At 38.5% G+C, this 18,893-nt stretch overlaps 2 protein-coding genes across 33 annotated transcripts in view; one reads left to right on the forward strand and one right to left on the reverse strand.

The window, feature by feature from the left end:
* Positions 1-1,912: 1,912 nt before the first annotated feature.
* Positions 1,913-4,943, reverse strand: LOC145505276 (uncharacterized). Its single transcript, XM_081487009.1, has 4 exons — positions 4,836-4,943; positions 4,159-4,214; positions 3,536-4,061; positions 1,913-3,058 (listed from the first exon to the last, which is right to left on the reverse strand). The coding sequence occupies exons 1-4, from the start codon at positions 4,941-4,943 to the stop codon at positions 2,954-2,956; spliced, it is 795 nt and encodes a 264-aa protein (XP_081343135.1). The 3' UTR covers positions 1,913-2,953.
* Positions 3,498-18,893, forward strand: part of ZZZ3 (zinc finger ZZ-type containing 3) — a 122,596-nt gene continuing 107,200 nt past the window's right edge. For 4 of the 32 annotated variants that reach the window (XM_081491842.1, XM_081491860.1, XM_081491830.1 and 1 more), the window contains exons 1-2: positions 4,252-4,333; positions 11,426-11,543. The gene's annotated coding sequence lies outside the window, so the exon portion shown is untranslated. Of the gene's footprint in view, positions 3,671-4,251; positions 4,334-6,766; positions 6,883-8,225; positions 8,343-9,189; positions 9,256-10,708; positions 11,036-11,425; positions 11,544-18,893 lie in introns of those variants that run through there. The other 28 variants (XM_081491841.1, XM_081491858.1, XM_081491828.1 and 25 more) reach the window with 14 other exon arrangements.

The raw sequence follows: 18,893 nt of genomic DNA on the forward strand, positions 1-18,893 counted from the left end.
GAAAAGTGAAAGTGAAGTTGCTCAGTTGTGTCCGACTCCTAGAGATCCCATGGACTGTAGCCTACCAGGCTCCTCCATCCATGGGATTTTCCAGGCAAGATTACTGGAGTGGGGTGCCATTGCCTTCTCTCCTATCCCTCTGTAGGGCTCCAAATATAAAGTAGATAATGATTTTGATAACTCAAATCTAAAGTGTGTATGTTTGGCAAAATTATGGAGGCATAAACATTTATGATAGCAATGATTCAGGTATAGATTTGTCAGACAAGCCTTTTGGGTTTAAGTTCCTTGAATTCTCTGTCTCTCATCCATGTAAAGTTCTGCTATAGGACCTGAGGATGCTGAAGTATGAGACTGTTCATGAACACAGCAGCTGGTGTAGTTCTCCAATAGTAGAGTCATGATGCTACTCACATTAATCTTTTGTAGTGTAACAAAGAACCCCAAAACTTACTGGGCTTAAAATGAAGATTTGTTATCTTTCACAATTCTTTTGGTCGTCTGGGTGGTTTTCCATGTGTTGTCTGGATAGGACTGCACTAAGCTGGCAGATTTGCTATGCTGGAAGGTTCAAGAAGGCTTCTCACCTAACCAGGGCCTTGGTGCTGTTGGCTGAGGCACTACATTTATCTCCATCAAGGCCTCTCTTTGCAGGATCTCATCCCCCAGGGCCTCTCTCTGGATAGCCTGATCTTCCTTACTCCTTGGCAGCTGTATTCCAAGAGGGTGCAACAAAATGCTGCAGGCTCCCAAGAAGTTGGGACTGGAACTGGCACCCATTTCTAGCCATTTTCTTTTGGAAGAGAACTACATAATGGGCTTGAATATCAGCAGGCATAGTTTATTGAGAGACACCAATTTAACTGTCTACCATGTTAGATGAGCCTGGTGAAGCAAGGGGTCACAAAGTATTTGTCCCACTCTTAATGATACAAGATGGATAAGTGAGTTCAGACGGTGAAAGCGCAATCTTTTCATTGTAAAATTACTTATCAACTTTTCAATGAATAGTGTTATCTACTGATGATTACTGCCTGCATCAATTATTTCATTACAGGTTGCAAAATGGTGATTTTTCTAATTCTAGCATTCATTTTGAGGGGTTTTTTCAAACTCTGCTTCACACTCTAAAAAGGATTGTGGAAAAAGTGGTTCTGGATCTGTGATGCGATAAATGTTGAAACCAGTACTAACAGAGCTCCTGGCATCAGCTGAGATCACCCTTTTAGTGTTTGTTCCAAAGACTCTTGAGTGTAGCCACTTGGGGCTAGTTGTAGTTTTCCTCTCACATTCCCACACACTCTCATTCCCACACACTCTCATTCATACAATTCCCTCAGCTGAAAATGGTCTTTTTCCTCTGCTTTGCATAATGCTGTAACTCAAATGCCAACCCTTATAAAAACTCTTTCCCAAGTCCTCCTCTGTTCCCACAGTACTTTATATCTCTACATAGAACTTTGCAGCCCAAACCTGGGTAAGTTACATAACCTCTCTAAGCCTATTTTCTAAAAAAAAAAAAAAAAAGTGAATAGTGTCACATGCTGGGTTTTCCAGAAAGCAAACTCTTACATGATTAGTGTGCATATCTTTAGGAATGCTCTTAGGATCACCACTTGTAAGAAAGAGAAGAACTGGCAGAGGGAGAAGCTAAACTGCCATGGAGTCTTAATAGGATGCAGGTTTTTCTAGAGATGGGAAGATCCACCAGAACTGTTGCAAGTTGAGGTAAGAGGGCTGGGCCTTCCAACAATTTGGAGAGAAATATTAATGGTCCTGTGTTGATCAGTCATTGGATTTGCCTCTTTGGGAAGTGGTGTGACACTAGGTCCTAGTATAGGGCGTGCCACTCTGTCTCCAAGCAGATGTTATTTTGAGTTGAACTCTCAACTAAAACAAATACAAAAACACATTTCAATCTTTTAATAACTTTTATTAGCAAAATAAGAGGAGGCACATATCCACTTGACTGAAAAGTGTCATAAGACAAGATAAATGAAAGCAATGAAGGATTCAGTACCCCACGATTGCAGAAGCTCCAGTTAAACCATTTTCTACCACTGCATTTGATATCTTTGGAATTTGATTAGATTAATAATTTAGTAAGATTAAATATAATCTTCAAATTACAGAGCGAAAGGAAATTTAGCTCATAAATGGTGAACTTGTCAATGAAACTATCAACTTAAGGTAAGTACTTATCTCCATCAATGGGTATTGGGTCTTTTCCTGCATGCTGACTATAGTTTCTTGAAAAGATTTAGAAAGTGAAAGTGTTAGTCACTCAGTCCGGTTGGACTCTTTGCAACCCCATGGTGTATATAGCCTGCCAGGCTCCTGTGTCCACGAAATTCTCCAGACAAGAATCCTGGAGTGGCTGGCCAACCCCTTCTCCGGGTGAGCTTCCCTACCCAGGGATCAAACCAGGATCTCCTGCATGTCAAGCGGATTCTTTATCATCTGAGTCACCAGAGAAGCCCTTGATATGATTTAAAGGAAAGGAAAGGAAAGGAAAGTCGCTCAGTCGTGTCCGACTCTTTGCGACCCCGTGGACTGTAGCCTGCCAGGCTCCTCCATCCATGGGATTCTCCAGGCAAGAATACTGGAGTGGTTTGCCATTTCCTTCTCCAGGGGATCTTCCCGACCCAGGGATCGAACCCAGGTCTCCCGCATTGGAGGCAGACGCTTTAACCTCTGAGCCACCAGGGAAGTCCTCTGATATGATTTAATAGAGTATCAAATACTGCTTGGTACCAGACACAGGTTCTGTGGCTATAGCAAAAACAAAACTTACAAAATCTCTGCCTTTAAGGATCTCACAATCTTGGTGGCTAAGAACCGACAAATAAGGTCTGGAAGTGCTAACTGCCATGAAGAAATGTAAGCAGGTAAGAGCAGCGTTCCAAAATGTTCCTTTGGATAGAGTGAGCGGTGGTCTGCGAAGCCTCAGATGTCAACCTCTGAGAAGGTACCTGAAATACGCGTCGCTAAAAGAAATCTGGGAGAAGTGTTCCAGCCAAAGGAAACAGCATAAGCGAAGTCCTGAAGTGGATCGAGCCTGGAACAGAGGGAAAGCCAGAGAGGTGAGCGAGGGAGCTATGCGGTCGGATATCAGGTAGAGTGGAGTATATACAATATACACACAAATGTTTTTCTACCTAAGACCACAATGCTAAGGAGGGAGGGTGTACAAATCTCTCAAGAGGCCAGAAAAGGTAGGATGAACGGGACTTCCAACCGCGGCGCTACCGGGACACCTTTCCTCCTTCGGTAGGACCAAGTTAGACAACAGCAGGGGTTGGTCCGGGGCCCGCCCTCAGAAGACCAACCCTCGCCCTGGGGCGGGGGCGGATGTCGCCCCCGGCCCGCCCTGCCAGCCCACGCTGCACCGGCTGCGGTTACCAGCAGGCGGTGTACTGAGCGCGCCTGCAACCGCCGCCGCCGCCCGCCCGTCCTAGCGAGGACGAGAAAGGAGGGGACCGGAAGGAGCCGCTGCTGCTGCGGGAAGTGGCAGGAACGGGAGGCGGGGACCCACCTGGAAGCGCCCCGGCGCCGCTGTTGAGCTTCCTGCAGCGGCGGCCACCCGAGCCAGTGCCGTGGCGGGGGCGGAGAGCGGCCACGGCGACGGCGCCTCCCTGAGTGGCCTGCGGCGTCCAGCCCCGCACGAAAGGTGAGCAGGCGCTCGGGGCACGTGGTGGGGGCCAGATGCGGGGGAGGGAGAATGGAGGAGGAGGGTACTCGGGGATGATCGGCTCTGGGACCCGGATTTGGAACGGAGTGCTGGGAGGGGGTGGGCTGGAGGCTGCCGCGGCGACGGCGGAGCCCCCACGTGGGGCGGGGGTGCGCGCGCACGTGTGCGCGGGCAAAAGGGGGGCGGGGGAGGGCTCTCGGGAGGCCAACGGGCGCGCGCTTGCTTAGTACCGGTCCACGTGACTGGCACGCCAAGAATTCGCTTCCACGTGACATGCTCGGAGGCTGGCTGAGGCTGGAATTTGCTGTGTCTCCGTAGTGTAACCGTGATCGTTGCGGGTTTTAGGGTTGTTTGCAGGTTTTCATCTCCACTGGGGATACGAAGGGAAATATAAGGCGGAAAAGACTTCCTGCCCTTTCTCTTTTTCACACGTTCTCCTGTTTGTAAATGAAGCCCTTTTTAAGTACCGAAATACGGATTTCTCGGTACCGCCATGTTGGTTGTTGAGGAAACTCGCGAGATGCTAGGGGGTTTGTATCGCGAGATCTCTTGATTCTCGCGGGACCTTGTTGGCAGAGCAGTTGTCCTGGATGGCGGAGCCCCGGGTTCCGGGGGCCTAGGACTCTCAACTCTTTGTACAAGGCAAGTTGCTAGGGAGGGGCCTAGGGCAAGTGCGTCTTGGTGCCGGGAGACGTGCTGTGTCAGCTTTCTCTAGTCCTTAAGGGAATATACATTGACCCAGTTGAGGCAACACTATCCTCCTCCCCACCCCCCTGCGGGCGCTCCGCCACCTGCAGAAGCGACTGTACCCTTCAGCTCGGGCTCCTTCTTCCCCGCTTTAGTGAGAGTTCCTGTTCCTCCCCGGTCTCACTGGAAGTCCGGAGCCTTGCTCGTAGAGACGTGACGATTCCATTGGATACCGTTCCACTTACTTTCAGACGTTCTTGTCAGTTTTTACCCTTGTTGCCATTTTCTAAAGAATTCCAGACCTGTTAACCATTCTGTCGCTTGTTTCTTCCGCAGTAGCTTTCTCCACTGGCCCTCCTCGGACGCTTAAAATAGAGCGCGTTCCGTTTCTTCTCTCTGGGCATCATTTACTCCCATTTATTTGCTCATTGATAACTTCCTCATCACTCTAACTTACTTTGTATTTACGATAACTTTTGGCAGCATTTGGAGAGATCCTTTGTATATCAGAACAATACCCGATGACAGTGACAGAATAAAACCATTCTTTTAATTTTTTGTACATGCCTATTAATTCATAATTAAAGATCATTTTTTCCCCCCAGCAAGATTTTGATTACTGTTTTTATGAAGTTCCGTCTTTGTTGTTCAGGGATGATTGTTTTAGGTTACATATTTCAGGTAATAGTGGAACGTTTTCAGTCAAATTTAAAGCAAACTTATCTTAAACTTTGAGTTTGAATTCAATTTTTCCTTAAGTGAGTTTGAGATAAGATTAGCTTTTCTCCAACGTTTTATCAAAGTGAATTTATAGCATAATTTTTTTAAGGTTTTTTTTTTTGAGTAGTCTGGATTTATTTAGTATTCATAGTGGTAAATTAGCAATCTAATCAGGTAATCATATTTTTTTTTAAACTACAAACGTGTTATTTTTCTCTGCATTTAGTACGGAGTAGAATAAAGGGTAAAATGCTTCCTAGTACACATTCTACCAAGTTACCTTCCTCAGTCCTAAAATCTCTGTAACCACTCGTAGCAGTAGCTGTGTATTATTCCAGATATTTTCCTTTTTTTTTTTTTCTAACGGAGAGGAAGAAATGGAGGGGTATTGTTTTAAGATAAACTATCACAACATTAGTAATAAGTAAAAGGTTCCTTAATTTTTATTTAGTGTTACATCTTGTTTTTTGACTCATACATACATGCTTTAAAAAATAACATTTTTTTGTTTGTACAGGTTTTTTTGGTAGTATAGTTTTGTGAAAATATCTTGAGTGATAGCATTATTTTTACCATAGAAATTTAATATGCTGGTAGCTCTGTACAAAAAGTCCACATGAAATAAGATTTAATGAAATGTTTGTCACTTGAGTTTTACACACACACACCACACACACGTATGTGTGTGTGTATATATATATACATATATATATGTATATATGGGTGACCCTGGTGGGTCAGTGGTAAAGAATCCACCTGCCCTTGCCTGCCAGTGCAAGAGGCACAGGTTCAATCCCTGGGTTGGGAAGATCCCTTGGAAAAGGAAATGGCAGTCCACTTCAGTATTCTTGCCTGGGAAATCCCATGGACAGAGGAGTCTCGTGGGCTACAGCCCATGGGGTTGCAAAAAAGTCATACATAACTTTAGGACTAAACAACAACATACATACATATAGATACATGTGTCATGGGATCTTAGTTCCCCACCAGAGATCAAATTGCTGCCGCCTGCATTGAAAGTGTGCAGATATAATCACTGGACTGCTAGGAAAGTCCTGAGTTTTATATTTTAATAGTTGTGCTGTTTATTTACAGGGGAAATAAATGTGCTGTTTATTTGTATGTTTATATTTTTTGATACTTATGTGCTGTAAATGGTTACTTAAGTGTGTGTATTGGAGTTTTCCAATTTAAAAAGTTACCAGCTTAATTAAATAGTTCTGACTATGTACTTTAGTGAGTTCAACTGAAGAATCTAAGGTATATCAGTAGTTCATAAAACTAATGTACATATACGCAAAAGTTGCTAGGCAGCATTTTGTGATTGTTTTTTGTATTTTTCCCTCCAGACCTGTCATATAAAAAAAGTGACCACTCTTCTTGGTTGGTGTGGTTTTCTCTTGTAATAGTTCAAGCAGGACTGTTGGGAATAAAAGTGAGTGTTGAGAGCTGTGATGTGGGAAAGAGGAAAAGGAGATGTGGGGGTGTGTATAGGTTGATACTGAAATGGAATTGGAGAAGTTGCAGAGAAAAGGAAGGATGGTAGAGGATTGACAGCCTTGTTCCCAAAATAGGCAGCTCCTGGGTGTTGGGAGCGGGGCTTGAGTTGATGAGAATTTGGAGTCAGTGTGTGAGGCAATTTTTTTCTCTCTTAATTTTTTCAAACAGGTTTCAGCCCATCCCCCAAATTGTTTGATATTACTTGTGTCTCTCCGCCTCCCCCCAGGAAAAAATCATCGATTGAAGTTGATGTTTAATTGAAACTCTGTGAATTCTTAAGTTAGGTAAAGCCTGTCTTTCATTAAGTAACTTTTGTTGAGTACATTTTATTTTGTTAGAGATTGGACCTTGTGAAGATGACTATGGATTCAAAGATGACAATTTTATAGTGACCCTTGCAAAGGTGTTCACACAATTTTGCTTGGGAATTGGGCCTTTGGTGTATCCAATCCTTGCAATAGTATTTGTTGCTTATTCTTAACAACTTTGTTTTATAAACTGTGTTTGGTAGCAGATCTTAGAAATTATTAGATTTCTACAGACACTAAAATACCCACGTACTGGGTAGAAATATACTGAGAAAATTCAAGGAGAAATATATATTAATATGATTTGAGTTTTGCTTGAGTAAAACTTAGATAACCAAGAAATTTTATTTTCTTTTTTCTCATTTATTATTGTCATAGAAGTCATCTATGAGAGCTAATGAGCTTCAGTGATCAGAGGATATTAACAAAAGTGATAATGTCCTCACTTGGATTTTTTTTGTTTAGATATGACACAATGCTAATTTCCATAGACCTGTAACTTTGTAAACTATATAGTGTATTACCTATGTTACATATTAATTATATGAAGAATATACGTTTAATTTCCTGTCTTGTTCTGAACCAGTGTCCAAGACAGTTTACAGGAAATTATTTGATGAGAAATATCAAAAAAGTATGTTGTAGGACTTTTAAAAAAATCTGCCATTTCATATGAAAATTCAGTGTCAATTTAAGTACAAGTCTTTTGATTTTTTTTGTTTTTATTTTGTTTTTTTTTGGCCATGCTGTTCCCTTGGCAATGAAAGAATGAAGTCCTAACCACTGGACCTCAGAGGAATTCCAGTCTTCTGATTTTTAAAGTATATGTGATATACATTGTAGTGCAAATTTCTGTAGTTAATACTCTGATAACCACTGTAATATACATTAAAAAACACAGTATGAGTAAATATTTCCCAAGATGTCAAGTCTTGACTTCTGAAACCAAGCATTATGGACTCTGCTATTTCATTTGAACTTGTCTTTCTCACTTTTTTGCTTTTTTTTCTTTTCATCTGTTATTTCTCACGTAGGTAATTTTTCTCTAGTCAGAGACAATTAAGTTGAGTAACTTTCCCAGAGGATACTGTCAAACTATTCAATTTTTATTATTTTGGAACACCAGAGTATGTATGTTACAGTCAGTAATTAAACATTTTTTGAGTGATAGTGATTTCTTCCATTTGAAACAGCAGAGCTCTGAAGCTTCAGAATAACTGTAACCAAGTATAATAAACCTGTGAGTTTTATTCAGGAACTACTTACTGGAATAAATAACATTTTGCAACCCCAACAGATTTGGTTATCTGATTTTTTAGCCCGCAGATTACAAGATTGCAAGACTGGCCATTGGAGTTAGGCACACTGACAACTGAAATGTCATCTTGTTTCAAGGCTATTAAAGAAGCTCTATTAAGTATGTGGAACTTTAAAAGGTAGTGTCATTACATGGAGACATACAGTCCTATAATTATTAACTTCTGAGGGAATCACAGTGTTGTAGAGCAGGATAGCACATGGTCTGTCATAGTGATGATGTTAATCAGAAATCAGTTTTATTCTATGTACTGTGTTTTAGGAATTGAATTAAGAAATTGATATCTTTTTAGAAGATTTTTATGAGTTGTTCAGTTGCTAAGTTGTGTCCAACACTTTGCAACTCCATGAAGGACTCCAGGCTTCCCTGTCCTTCACTATCTCCCTGAGTTTGCTCAAACTCATGTCCATTGAGTCATTGGTGCCATTCCAACCATCTCATTCTCTGTCACCCACTTTTCCTCTTGCCCTCAGTCTTTCCCAGCATTAGGGTCTTTTCCAATGAGTCGGTTCTTCACATCAAGCGGCCAAGGTATTGTAGCTTCAGCTTCAGCATCAGTTCTTCCAATGAATATTCAGGGTTGATTTCCTTTAGGATCGACTGGTTTGATTTCCTTGCTGTCCAAGGGACTCTGAAGAGTCTTCTTCATCACCACAGTTCAGAAGTATCAAATTTAAGAGTAAATGTTTTCAAAGCTTTGTTAATAAATTTGTTTCAGTTTTCTAGAAAATTCACTTAACAGTGATAGCAAGAAGATGGTGCTGCTGTGTATGGACTTGGTTTTATTTTATTGCTTTTATCTTATTTAATATTTGAAGAGGTTACTTCCCAAGTAAGAGTCTTTACATTTAATATTTGATAATAGTAGTAATTAACCAATTGGCTAAAGACTAGCACATTTGTTGATGAAGGAATTTTCAGAGCAGATAATTAGGATTTGTAATCAATTTTTCTCTATGAATCAGGTTTATAGTTTTGAATCCTGATGGTAACAGTGAGTCTCCATCCTTAGCACAGCTGAATGTCCTGAGGTGAGAAGTGTTTATTTCTGTTGTAGATTTTCTTTGTGGCTTTGCTTGCCTTTTCAGCCTCTTTTAGGCTTCCCTGGTAGCTCAGTTGGTAAAGAATCTGCCTGCAGTACAGGAGACCCGGGTTCGATCCCTGGGTTGGGGAAGATCCCCTGGAGAAGGAAATGGCAAACCACTCCAGCATTCTTGCCTAGAAAATCGCATGGACAGAGGATCCTGACAGGTTACAGTCTATGGGATTGCAAGAGTCGAACACGACTTAAAAGTGACTCAGTCTCTTTTAATATGTTAATTTAAACCTTATTCTCCCTTTGTTGATAATGATGGTATGTAGCACTTGATTTAGGTATTAACTGTGTACCTGTGTATGTTTTAATGATTTAGTGGCTGGTTTGGGATTTTGAATATTGGAAATTAATATAACCATGTTAAATTTTTGATGTGTTTCTTTCATAATATAAAAATACATCTTTTATATATTCACAGATAAAAATAATTTAATTTCATGTCCTGCTTTTAACCTAATTATAGGTAACATTTTCCCATTCTCACAATAAGTCTTATAATCATTATTATAAATGGTTGTATGATGTTCCAAGTGTAGATGTATTATTCTCCTTTTCTAATTTTTTTATGTATTTAAAAAGGAATGTGAAAACATTTATATATAAAGTGTTGCATGCATATAGTGTCAATATCATCTCTAGTACATTACAGATTTAATTTTTAGGTAAATTTTAAAGGCTCTTAAAACACAGTGTCGGGATATTTGTTAAAAGGGTCAGTTTATATTCACGTCATGGCTGTTGCTCTATACCTCAACATTAAATATTATTTAAAAATGTAATGGGGATAAGTCATATTATACCACTTTTTTTCTTAAATTACTACTGAGGTGAAACATGCTTATTAGATACATTTCTTTTGTGAGTTTTTCAGATAAACAGAATTTTAAAATTAATGTAACCAAATCATTGACCTAATTTTGTTTTACTTCTAATCTTATGAAAGTCTTCCTTCTCTGAAAATGTAATAAATAAATGATACTGATTTTAATACTATTTATTTTAGTTTTAGTAACTTCAATTTAAGTAAATTTACTTTCTCAACTGGCATTGGTGTGAAGTGAGAATGTAAATGTTTTTCTGGAAATCGATAATTATCTAGTCTATTTACTAAATAGTTTTTCTTTGTTTTGCTATGTTTCATTTTTGCTTATTAGTATTGCTTTTTAAATGATTCTTATAATGTGTTTAATATCTTCTGCCCTGGCCTCTTTATTGTATTTGTTTTCTTAGTTTTTCAAAGCACTTTATAATTTGAGGATAATAAAAGCTCATTTTGTACAAAACAATGTTTTATAATTCTTTTTCTTGTCAACCAAAATTAGAAATATTCTTTTTCTGTATACCAGAATTTAGTAGGATTAAATGAAGCAATTTCTTCTTTCTTGAAGAGAGAAAATAAGAAACTGCTTTGCTTCTTGATGGCTCAGACGGTAAAGAATCGGCCTGCAATGCGGGAGATCTGAGTTGGGACAGTCCTCTGGAGGAGGGCATGGCAACTCACTCCAGTATTCTTGAGGGGAGAATGACCGTAGACAGACAGAGGAGGTTGACAGGCTACAGTTCATCCAGTTGCAAAAAGTCGGGCACAGACTGAGCGACTAAGCACTACTCACACTAAGGGTACAAGAAGCTGCCAAGAGAAAAACTACTTTGATAGATTTTGTGGAATTAGAGAAGTAAACTTCTCCATTCAACAATTAGGATATATACTAAAGGTATTTCCCTTATTAAATAGTAATACACAGCTTGATATCTTAGCCTTCTAAAATATTTAATTAAAAAAGTGCTCATTAGCCATTATGAGTTCCTTTCTTTTTCATCTGTTAAGAATGGCATGGTAATATGCATTTACTGAACTTAAATAATAATCTTAAGAAATTTCATATGAGCATTAGTAAGGGCATCCATGCCAAGGAGAACTTTTAAAATATATTTAAAATTGTTTACAAAGATGTGGTTTGTTTTTTCCTTTATGGAATAATTAAGATAAGCAAATACTTTTTTTTTTTTAAGTGAGATTATTATGCTTATTTATATTTTAAAGCTGTAATGTTGCAAAGCTGTTGTATTATTAAATATTGACTAGCATTTTCTTTTGCCTTTAGATTGGAGTGGTTACATAAATGCTAGGAAGAAAAACCAGATTAACATTGTGAGTGTGAAAACATAAATATTTGAAAACAGTATGGCCTGTGCTTGGGGATTACATAAGGAGAATTGCAGGTGAGGAACCCGATGTGATGAAATTTTCTTATAGTTTGGATTGGGATGAGATTTATAGGGACTGGAACATAATTTATACCTTTTTATTTCTACCAGAATTCTGCTACCCTGCCTGATGGATGAGTTGGGTTTTCAAAATGGCGCTGAAATGGTCCCGGAATAGCAGTTGTTAAAAATTGTATTCTGACACTCACATACCTCTTTACTAGCAACTTTTTTTTTTTTTAATTGGACAGAAGTTTAAGGAAACTAGATCCTGCAGTTCATATACACTTTTCCATTAGAAGCAGATTTATGTGTTTCATAGAGTGAAATTTAGCTTGGCTGTATTATAAAGGCAGGAACCAAGATTTTTTCCTCCTGAAAAAGGTGTGTGTGTGAGTATCTTTGTGAGATTTATCCACTGATAGCCCCTGAGGAGCTTTGTAATACTTCTCTGCATTAAATCTCTACTCCCCACCCCAAACCTATAATTCTTAATCTGAATGAGCTCTACTAAACTTTAATTTTTAATGTTTTTGTAGTAATATGTTTCATTTCCTGAGGGAGAAATTTCCTTTTTTTCTCTCTCTGCTTTTAAAAAAATGTAAATATGATTATCATAATAATACACACAGAAAGTTCTTGTAAGTGTACAGTTTAGTGAATTTTCACAGTGTGAGCATAGAACTGTGTAATCATTACTGAGAAACAGCATTATCAAAACCCCAGAAACTGTCTTGTGCTGTATTCTGGTTATTAATTCCCCAGGCTTGTAGGAAATCACTATTTTGATATCTAGTATCACAGAATAATTTTGTCTGGTTTTGAACTTTAACTCTCTTTGTAAGCATTAGTGCGTTTTTATCCTGTTTTGATATGAGTAACCTGAAAAATCCTAGAACTTGATCTAGGTTATATTATCTGGACATCTCAACACTTTCACTTAGACATTTTTCTCATGGCATTCATAGTTTTCAGGAACTCTAGAAGGGGACATCAGAGAAATGCCTTCTTTGCTTTCTGATTGTATGCTAGACCATGTTTATGTTTAAATATTGTTTGAGCAAGCAGGATACTTTCAATTTCTGCCATTGATGGCTTTCAAGGATACCTCAGCTGTTTTTTTTTTCCCCCTCCCATTTAGAAGTTTTGTTTTGAAAACTTTGGTATAGCATTCCTGACCAGCTAATAGCTTTTTGGACTTTTATCCTATGACTTGGCAGCTTTCTTTTCATTCTTCAAATTCCTTTCAAGGAGTGATTCTCATTCTGATTTTTATGACAGCTACCCTGTGGTATCTTCTTATTTCAAAGAATGTGAGTTCCCACCCTTTCCTTTCCCTCCCCTCATAAAAAGTCTCAATTTAAGTTTGTCATTTTACTTTTAAAATATTTATTTCGTATTTATGAACAGTATAACAGTGTGGTGTGCAGATCATAAATCCAGTTATAGGCTCCTAAAAAACTGAGAGGCAGTTATACCTAGCTGTGTAAGTGCAACTTTCTTAAATGAAATTCTCCTTTTGTACTTTATTTTCTACCCTTCCATTTCACTTTATTAATTTTAAAAGAAAACATAGAAAGATTTATTACTGTGGTCCTGCACATATTGTTCTTTCATGTAAGTCCCATGGTTAGAGTGGAAGATACATTTAACTTCCTTTATAAATGAATTTTGCTTATTGTCATTCAGTAATTGTTAGGCAGAATATCATAAATTGCCTGTAGCTGTGGAAATTAGATGTTTTTTTCAAGAATAATTTTAAGAGTAACATTTTATACCCTAGTACTCTTTCATTTGCTGAGCTTTTGTGAAAATTAAATGTTATGCAAAAACTTAATTTCTAACAAAATTTCTTTTTGGCCTGGAGATTTAAATTTAAAATGTTGACTTTGGGCATCATGTTATAGGATAATATCTCATGGAGAGTGAAGGAGAAAGTAACTGATTTTTATAAAGATTATAGAGTTACCACTAAATTTGAATAAATGCTTGCTTCTAGTTTGGTCTAAGGCACGTTTATGGGTAGTACTTTTCTTTCTGTAGTTGGCAAAATTTCATGAAGGAAGTTTTGTTTGTAATTACTATAAAGCTGCTGCTGCTGCTACTGCTAAGTCGCTTCAGTCGTGTCCGACTCTGTGCGACCCCATAGACGGCAGCCCACCAGGCTCCGCCGTCCCTAGGATTCTCCAGGCAAGAATACTGGAGTGGGTTGCCATTTCCTTCTCCAGTGCATGAAAGGGAAAAGTGAAAGTGAAGTCGCTTAGTCGTGTCCGACTCTTAGCGACCCCATGGACTGCAGCCCACCAGGCTCCTCCGTCCATGGGATTTTCCAGACAAGAGTACTGGAGTGGGGTGCCATTGCCTTCTCCGTACTATAAAGCAGTGGCTCTCAAATTTTAGTATACATCATAATCACCTGGAAGTTTTGTTTTTCTTCTTTAAAAGCAGTACATGGCTGGGTTCAACCCTGAGAGTGTCAGATTTAATAGATTAGGATATTACACTTTGAGAACCAATACTAGGGTATAGTAAGGGGACCTGCATTTAATTTTTTTTATAAAATTAAAATTTTTGGACAAATTCTGTTTAATAAAACATTTATTAAATAAATATACTCTGAATGGAGGCAAAAAGAGAGTACTTGTGAAAGTATTTTGGCTGAACTATTACTATCATTGTTATTGTTTAGTTGGTAAGTTGTGACTGGCTTTTGGGACCCGTGGGTTGTAGCCTGCCAGGCTCCTCTGTCCATGGGATTTCCCAGGCAAGGATACTGGAGTAGGTTGCATTCTCTTCTCTAGGGAATCTTCCTGACCCAAGAATCAAACCTTGTGTTTCCTGCTTGGCAGGCGGATTCTTCACTGCTGAGCCACCAGGGAAGCTCTTACTAAAAGTAATACTAACCTAAAATTATTGAACATTTGCCGTGTGCTAGATACATGTAAATACTGTATTCATTATCATTTATGCCTCACAACAACCTTGTAATGATGTTTACTCTTATCTTCATTCTACAACTGAGCTAATTGAAGCAGAGAGGTTAAGTATCTTGCTCAGTGTCACATAGGCATTGTTCTAGCTCCACTGTATATATTTTAATGAATTTTTTTTGTATTACATTTAACAGTGACGTTTGAATTTTCTTCTAGGTCCTATATTCAAGGACTGTTTTTGCTAAAACTGCGTTTTATACACAAAAGCAGAACTGGATGTAGCTGTGATTTGAATACTTTGGCTTTTAAAGCTAGAAATCCTTAAATTTATTCATCAAGGTGTTATTTATCCATAGTCTTTGTTCCCTTATACATTTTGTTTTCTGTGCAGTTTTAGTAAGGCAGCTCTTACATGGTTAGTGTTTCATTTAAAATTTTGCACAGTGGTAAGTTCATATACTTAAGAATTGTATTGGTTTATTAAAGAGGATCACAAGTGTAGTTCAGTACTTAGAGTCCCCAAGGTGCTTGAAACTATACTTGGGGTTCATTTCAAGTAGGCATGCATATTTGCAGAATAACAAATCTAAATAATGATGTTAATTTCCAGGTACTAATACAAGAAAGGAACATTCTGATTAGTTTTTTAAACAGCTTATTTTGGGAGGATTTCTGAGGTATATTCTTTTTAAGAGTATAGTTCGGTGATTTTTAGTAAATTTACACTGTTGTGCAACTATTTCCACAGTCCAGTTTTAGAACATTTACATCAATCCAAAAAGATTTCTTTTTCCTTTTTTGTCAGTGTCACTTTCAGCTTATTATTGATTTTTAAAACATCAGCGAGTGCATTTTAGAAGTCCTTTAGTATGGCACTATACTACAGCTTAGTAGTAGAAACCTATTTATAAACCTTAATACCTAAATCTTTCTTTTTTTTTAATTAAACTTCCTTTTACGAAATAGAAAAAAAAAGTTAGCCTTCTAGCACTTAGTTTCTGTTTACTCAGATCAATTTACCTGATTGTCAGGGTTTAAAGTGATGTGAATGGTAGTGTTTAGGCCTGGGAAACATTCTTTCATTCACTTAATTGGCTATTCGCAATCTAATGTATGAAGAGGGAAAGAGGAGAAGAGAAAGAGAAGATAATTAAGAGAAACTATAGTTCCATAACGATATTGACAAATTTGTACCAAGTTCTGTATGGTGGTTGCTTGGTTTCTGGAAAACTACGATGAGTGTTTCTGTTGTCTTGATCTGTATTATTCACAAGAATGACAGTTTTTTCTTTTTTTTAAAAAAAGGCCTTTTCTCTACCTGTTTTAAGAATTTTGAGGATGAATGAGTAGCACATTATGCTGAATAAGGTAGTTTAGCTACCTGACTTTTTATGTCTCTAACCCTGGGTTTTTATGATTGCATATAAGATTCTTTTACCACAAAAATGCCTGAAAATTGCATTTGGCATAATGTGATGGGATTCTTACTTTTAATTGAATGGACTAATTAAACAATGCATTAATAATAAAGATTATCAGAACTTATGATAGATTATTTGCTGGCAGTTTAGTCTCCTGAAAGTTGTAGAGTATTGCTGGTATGAAATTGATTCTGACCAACAAGGAAAAATAATGAGGTACGTATGGAATTAACTATTACTGAACATTTGTTTTGGGCAAGTGAATGTGTTTTATAGTCTCTTTGTGATGTACCAAAAAGAACGTGGGATTGGAATCAGATGGACCTAGATTTTAAATCCTGGCTCTAGCACTTAGGAACTCCGTGACTTTATGCAAGTAGCTTGTACCTAAGCCCTTGTTTTCCTCAATATAAATGATGTAGTACTTCAGATTGCATATAAGTATATAAAGCACTTGATATAAGATAAAAGTGGAAGTATTAGTCACTCAGTTGTGTCTTAACTCTTGCGACCCTGTGGACTGTAGCCTGCCAGGCTCTTCTGTTCATGGAATTTTCCAGGTCAGAATTCTGGAGTGGATTGCCATTCCCTTCTTCAGGAGATCTTTCGGACCCAGGGATTGAACCCAGATCTCCTGCACTGCAGGGAGATTCTTTACCATCTGAGCCACTAAACAACTTGATATAAGATAGGTGTTCAGTAAATGCTATTTGTTATTTATTGATGTCAAAGTAGAGGCTTAGAGAAGTTTGTTACATGACTAGTAAGTGACAAATAGCTTTCTGATTTCAAAGCCCATGCTTTTCCAAAATACACTATTCTTTGTCTCCTAGATAGAAATGGAAATCATGGGAATCAAATATAGGTGTCTGTGTTACTTTGGATTTTAAATTATTAGGAATTCATAGAAAAGTGAGTTTCAAAAAGTTCAGAAAAAAGAGTGACCACTATGGTATAAACAGTATTGATAGAAGGCACTTAAAAAATGAAACATTATTTTAAAAAATGAGACATGTTATTAACGTTACACAAAATTTCCAGAGGCGAGAAAAGTGTATGAGTCATCCAGAGAAAATATTGTGACTTCCACATTAAGTAATTTCTAATGAACTTCAAAAGAAAACGTATGAAGAATTCCCGTAATACTAATAGTATATAACTGATGGTTAATACAAAAATGTGTCAGGAAGAATGTGGGGAGGCTCGAGCTCTGAATGAGTTGAAGTTAGCAAAAAATGTATAAGACAGCAAGAAGGGCTTTAGCTAAATTTAGAGCAAGATCAGTAGGGAAGAAAGAGGTCCATTGATTGAGGAGATAATATTAAATAATGACAACTACTCAAATACTATTTTACTTCTCTTATATCTAGGAGAATGACTTTCATACTGGAAAGGAGACAGCCTTATTTAAAGAGGAAGCTATTCCATGATAATTATGGGTTGAACAGATTTCAATTCAGTTCAGTTCAGTCACTTAGTTGTGTCCGACTCTTTGCAACCCCGTGGACTGCAGCACCCAGGCCTCCCTGCCCATCACCAGATCCTGGAGTTTACTCATACTCATGTCCATCAAGTCGGTGATGTCATCTGACCATCTCATCCTCTGTCGTCTCCTTCTCCTCCCGCCTTCAGTCTTTCCCAGCATCAGGGTCTTTTCCAGTGAGTCGGTTCTTCACAACAGGTGGCCAACGTATTGGAGTTTCAGCTTCAGCATCAGTCCTTCCAATGAATATTCAGGACTGATTTCCTTTAGGATGGACTGGTTAGATCTTGCAGTCCAAGGAACTCGCAAGAGTCTTCTCCAACACCACAGTTCAAAAGCATCAATTCTTGGGTGCTCAGCTTTCTTTATAGTCCAACTCTCACATCCATACATGACTACTGGAAAAACCATAGCCTTGACTAGACGGACTTGTGTTGGCAAAGTAATGTCTCTGCTTTTTAATATGCTGTCTAGGTTGGTCATAACTTTCCTTCCAAGGAGTAAGCGTCTTTTAATTTCATGGCTGCAGTCACCATCTGCAGTGATTTTGGAGCCCCCAAAAATAAAGTGTCACTGTTTCCTCATCTATTTGTCGTGAAGTGATGGGTCCATATGCCATGATCTTAGTTTTCTGAATGCTGAGTTTTAAGCCAACTTTTTCACTTTCCTCTTTCACTTTCATCAAGAGGCTCTTTAGTTTTTCTTTGCTTTCTGCCATAAGGGTGGTGTCATATGCATATCTAAGTTTATTGATATTTCTCCAGGCAGTCTTGATTCCAGCTTGTGCTTCCTCCAGCCCAGCGTTTCTCATGTACTCTGCATATAAGTTAAATAAGCAGGGTGACAATATACAGCCTTGATGTACTCCTTCCCCAATTTGGAACCAGTCTGTTGTTCCATGTTTGGTTCTAACTGTTGCTTCTTGCTGCTGCTGCTAAGTCACTTCAGTCGTGTCCGACTCTGTGTGACCCCATAGATGGCAGCCCACCAGGCTCCACCGTCCCTGGGATTTTCCAGGCAAGAATACTGGAGTGGGTTGCCATTTCCTTCTCCAGTGCATGAAAAGGAAAAGTGAAAGTGAAGTCGCTCAGTCGTGTCCGACTCTTAGCGACCCCATGGACTGTAGCCTACCAGGCTCCATACAAATTTCTCAGGAGGCAGGTCAGGCGGTCTGGTATTCCTATCTCTTTAACAGATTAAATCTCCCTTAAAACACCTTTTTGAGGTAAGATGACTTTTGTACTTTCTTTTTGGTTGCACTGCAGGGCTTGTGGGATCTTGCTTGAAACAACAAAACTATCCCCTTAAGTGACTTTCTAAACTTGAAAGTGAACTAAAATGGAAAACTACTAAAATTAAGTAGTTCCCTGAATAGGTATCGAACCCAGGTCCGAGGCAGTGAAAGTGTGGAGTCCTAACCACTGGACTGGCAGGCAATTCCAGTACTTTTTTTTTCTTTTCCTGTAATACACTTACATATTTGCATGCCTTTGGTTCACATGTCACTTGGTGTAGAGATGTTTTCCCT

This window comes from Giraffa tippelskirchi, chromosome 5, assembly GCF_054371585.1.
Source record: "Giraffa tippelskirchi isolate mGirTip1 chromosome 5, T2T-mGirTip1v1.2.pri, whole genome shotgun sequence".
In the NCBI taxonomy this organism is placed as follows: domain Eukaryota; kingdom Metazoa; phylum Chordata; class Mammalia; order Artiodactyla; family Giraffidae; genus Giraffa; species Giraffa tippelskirchi.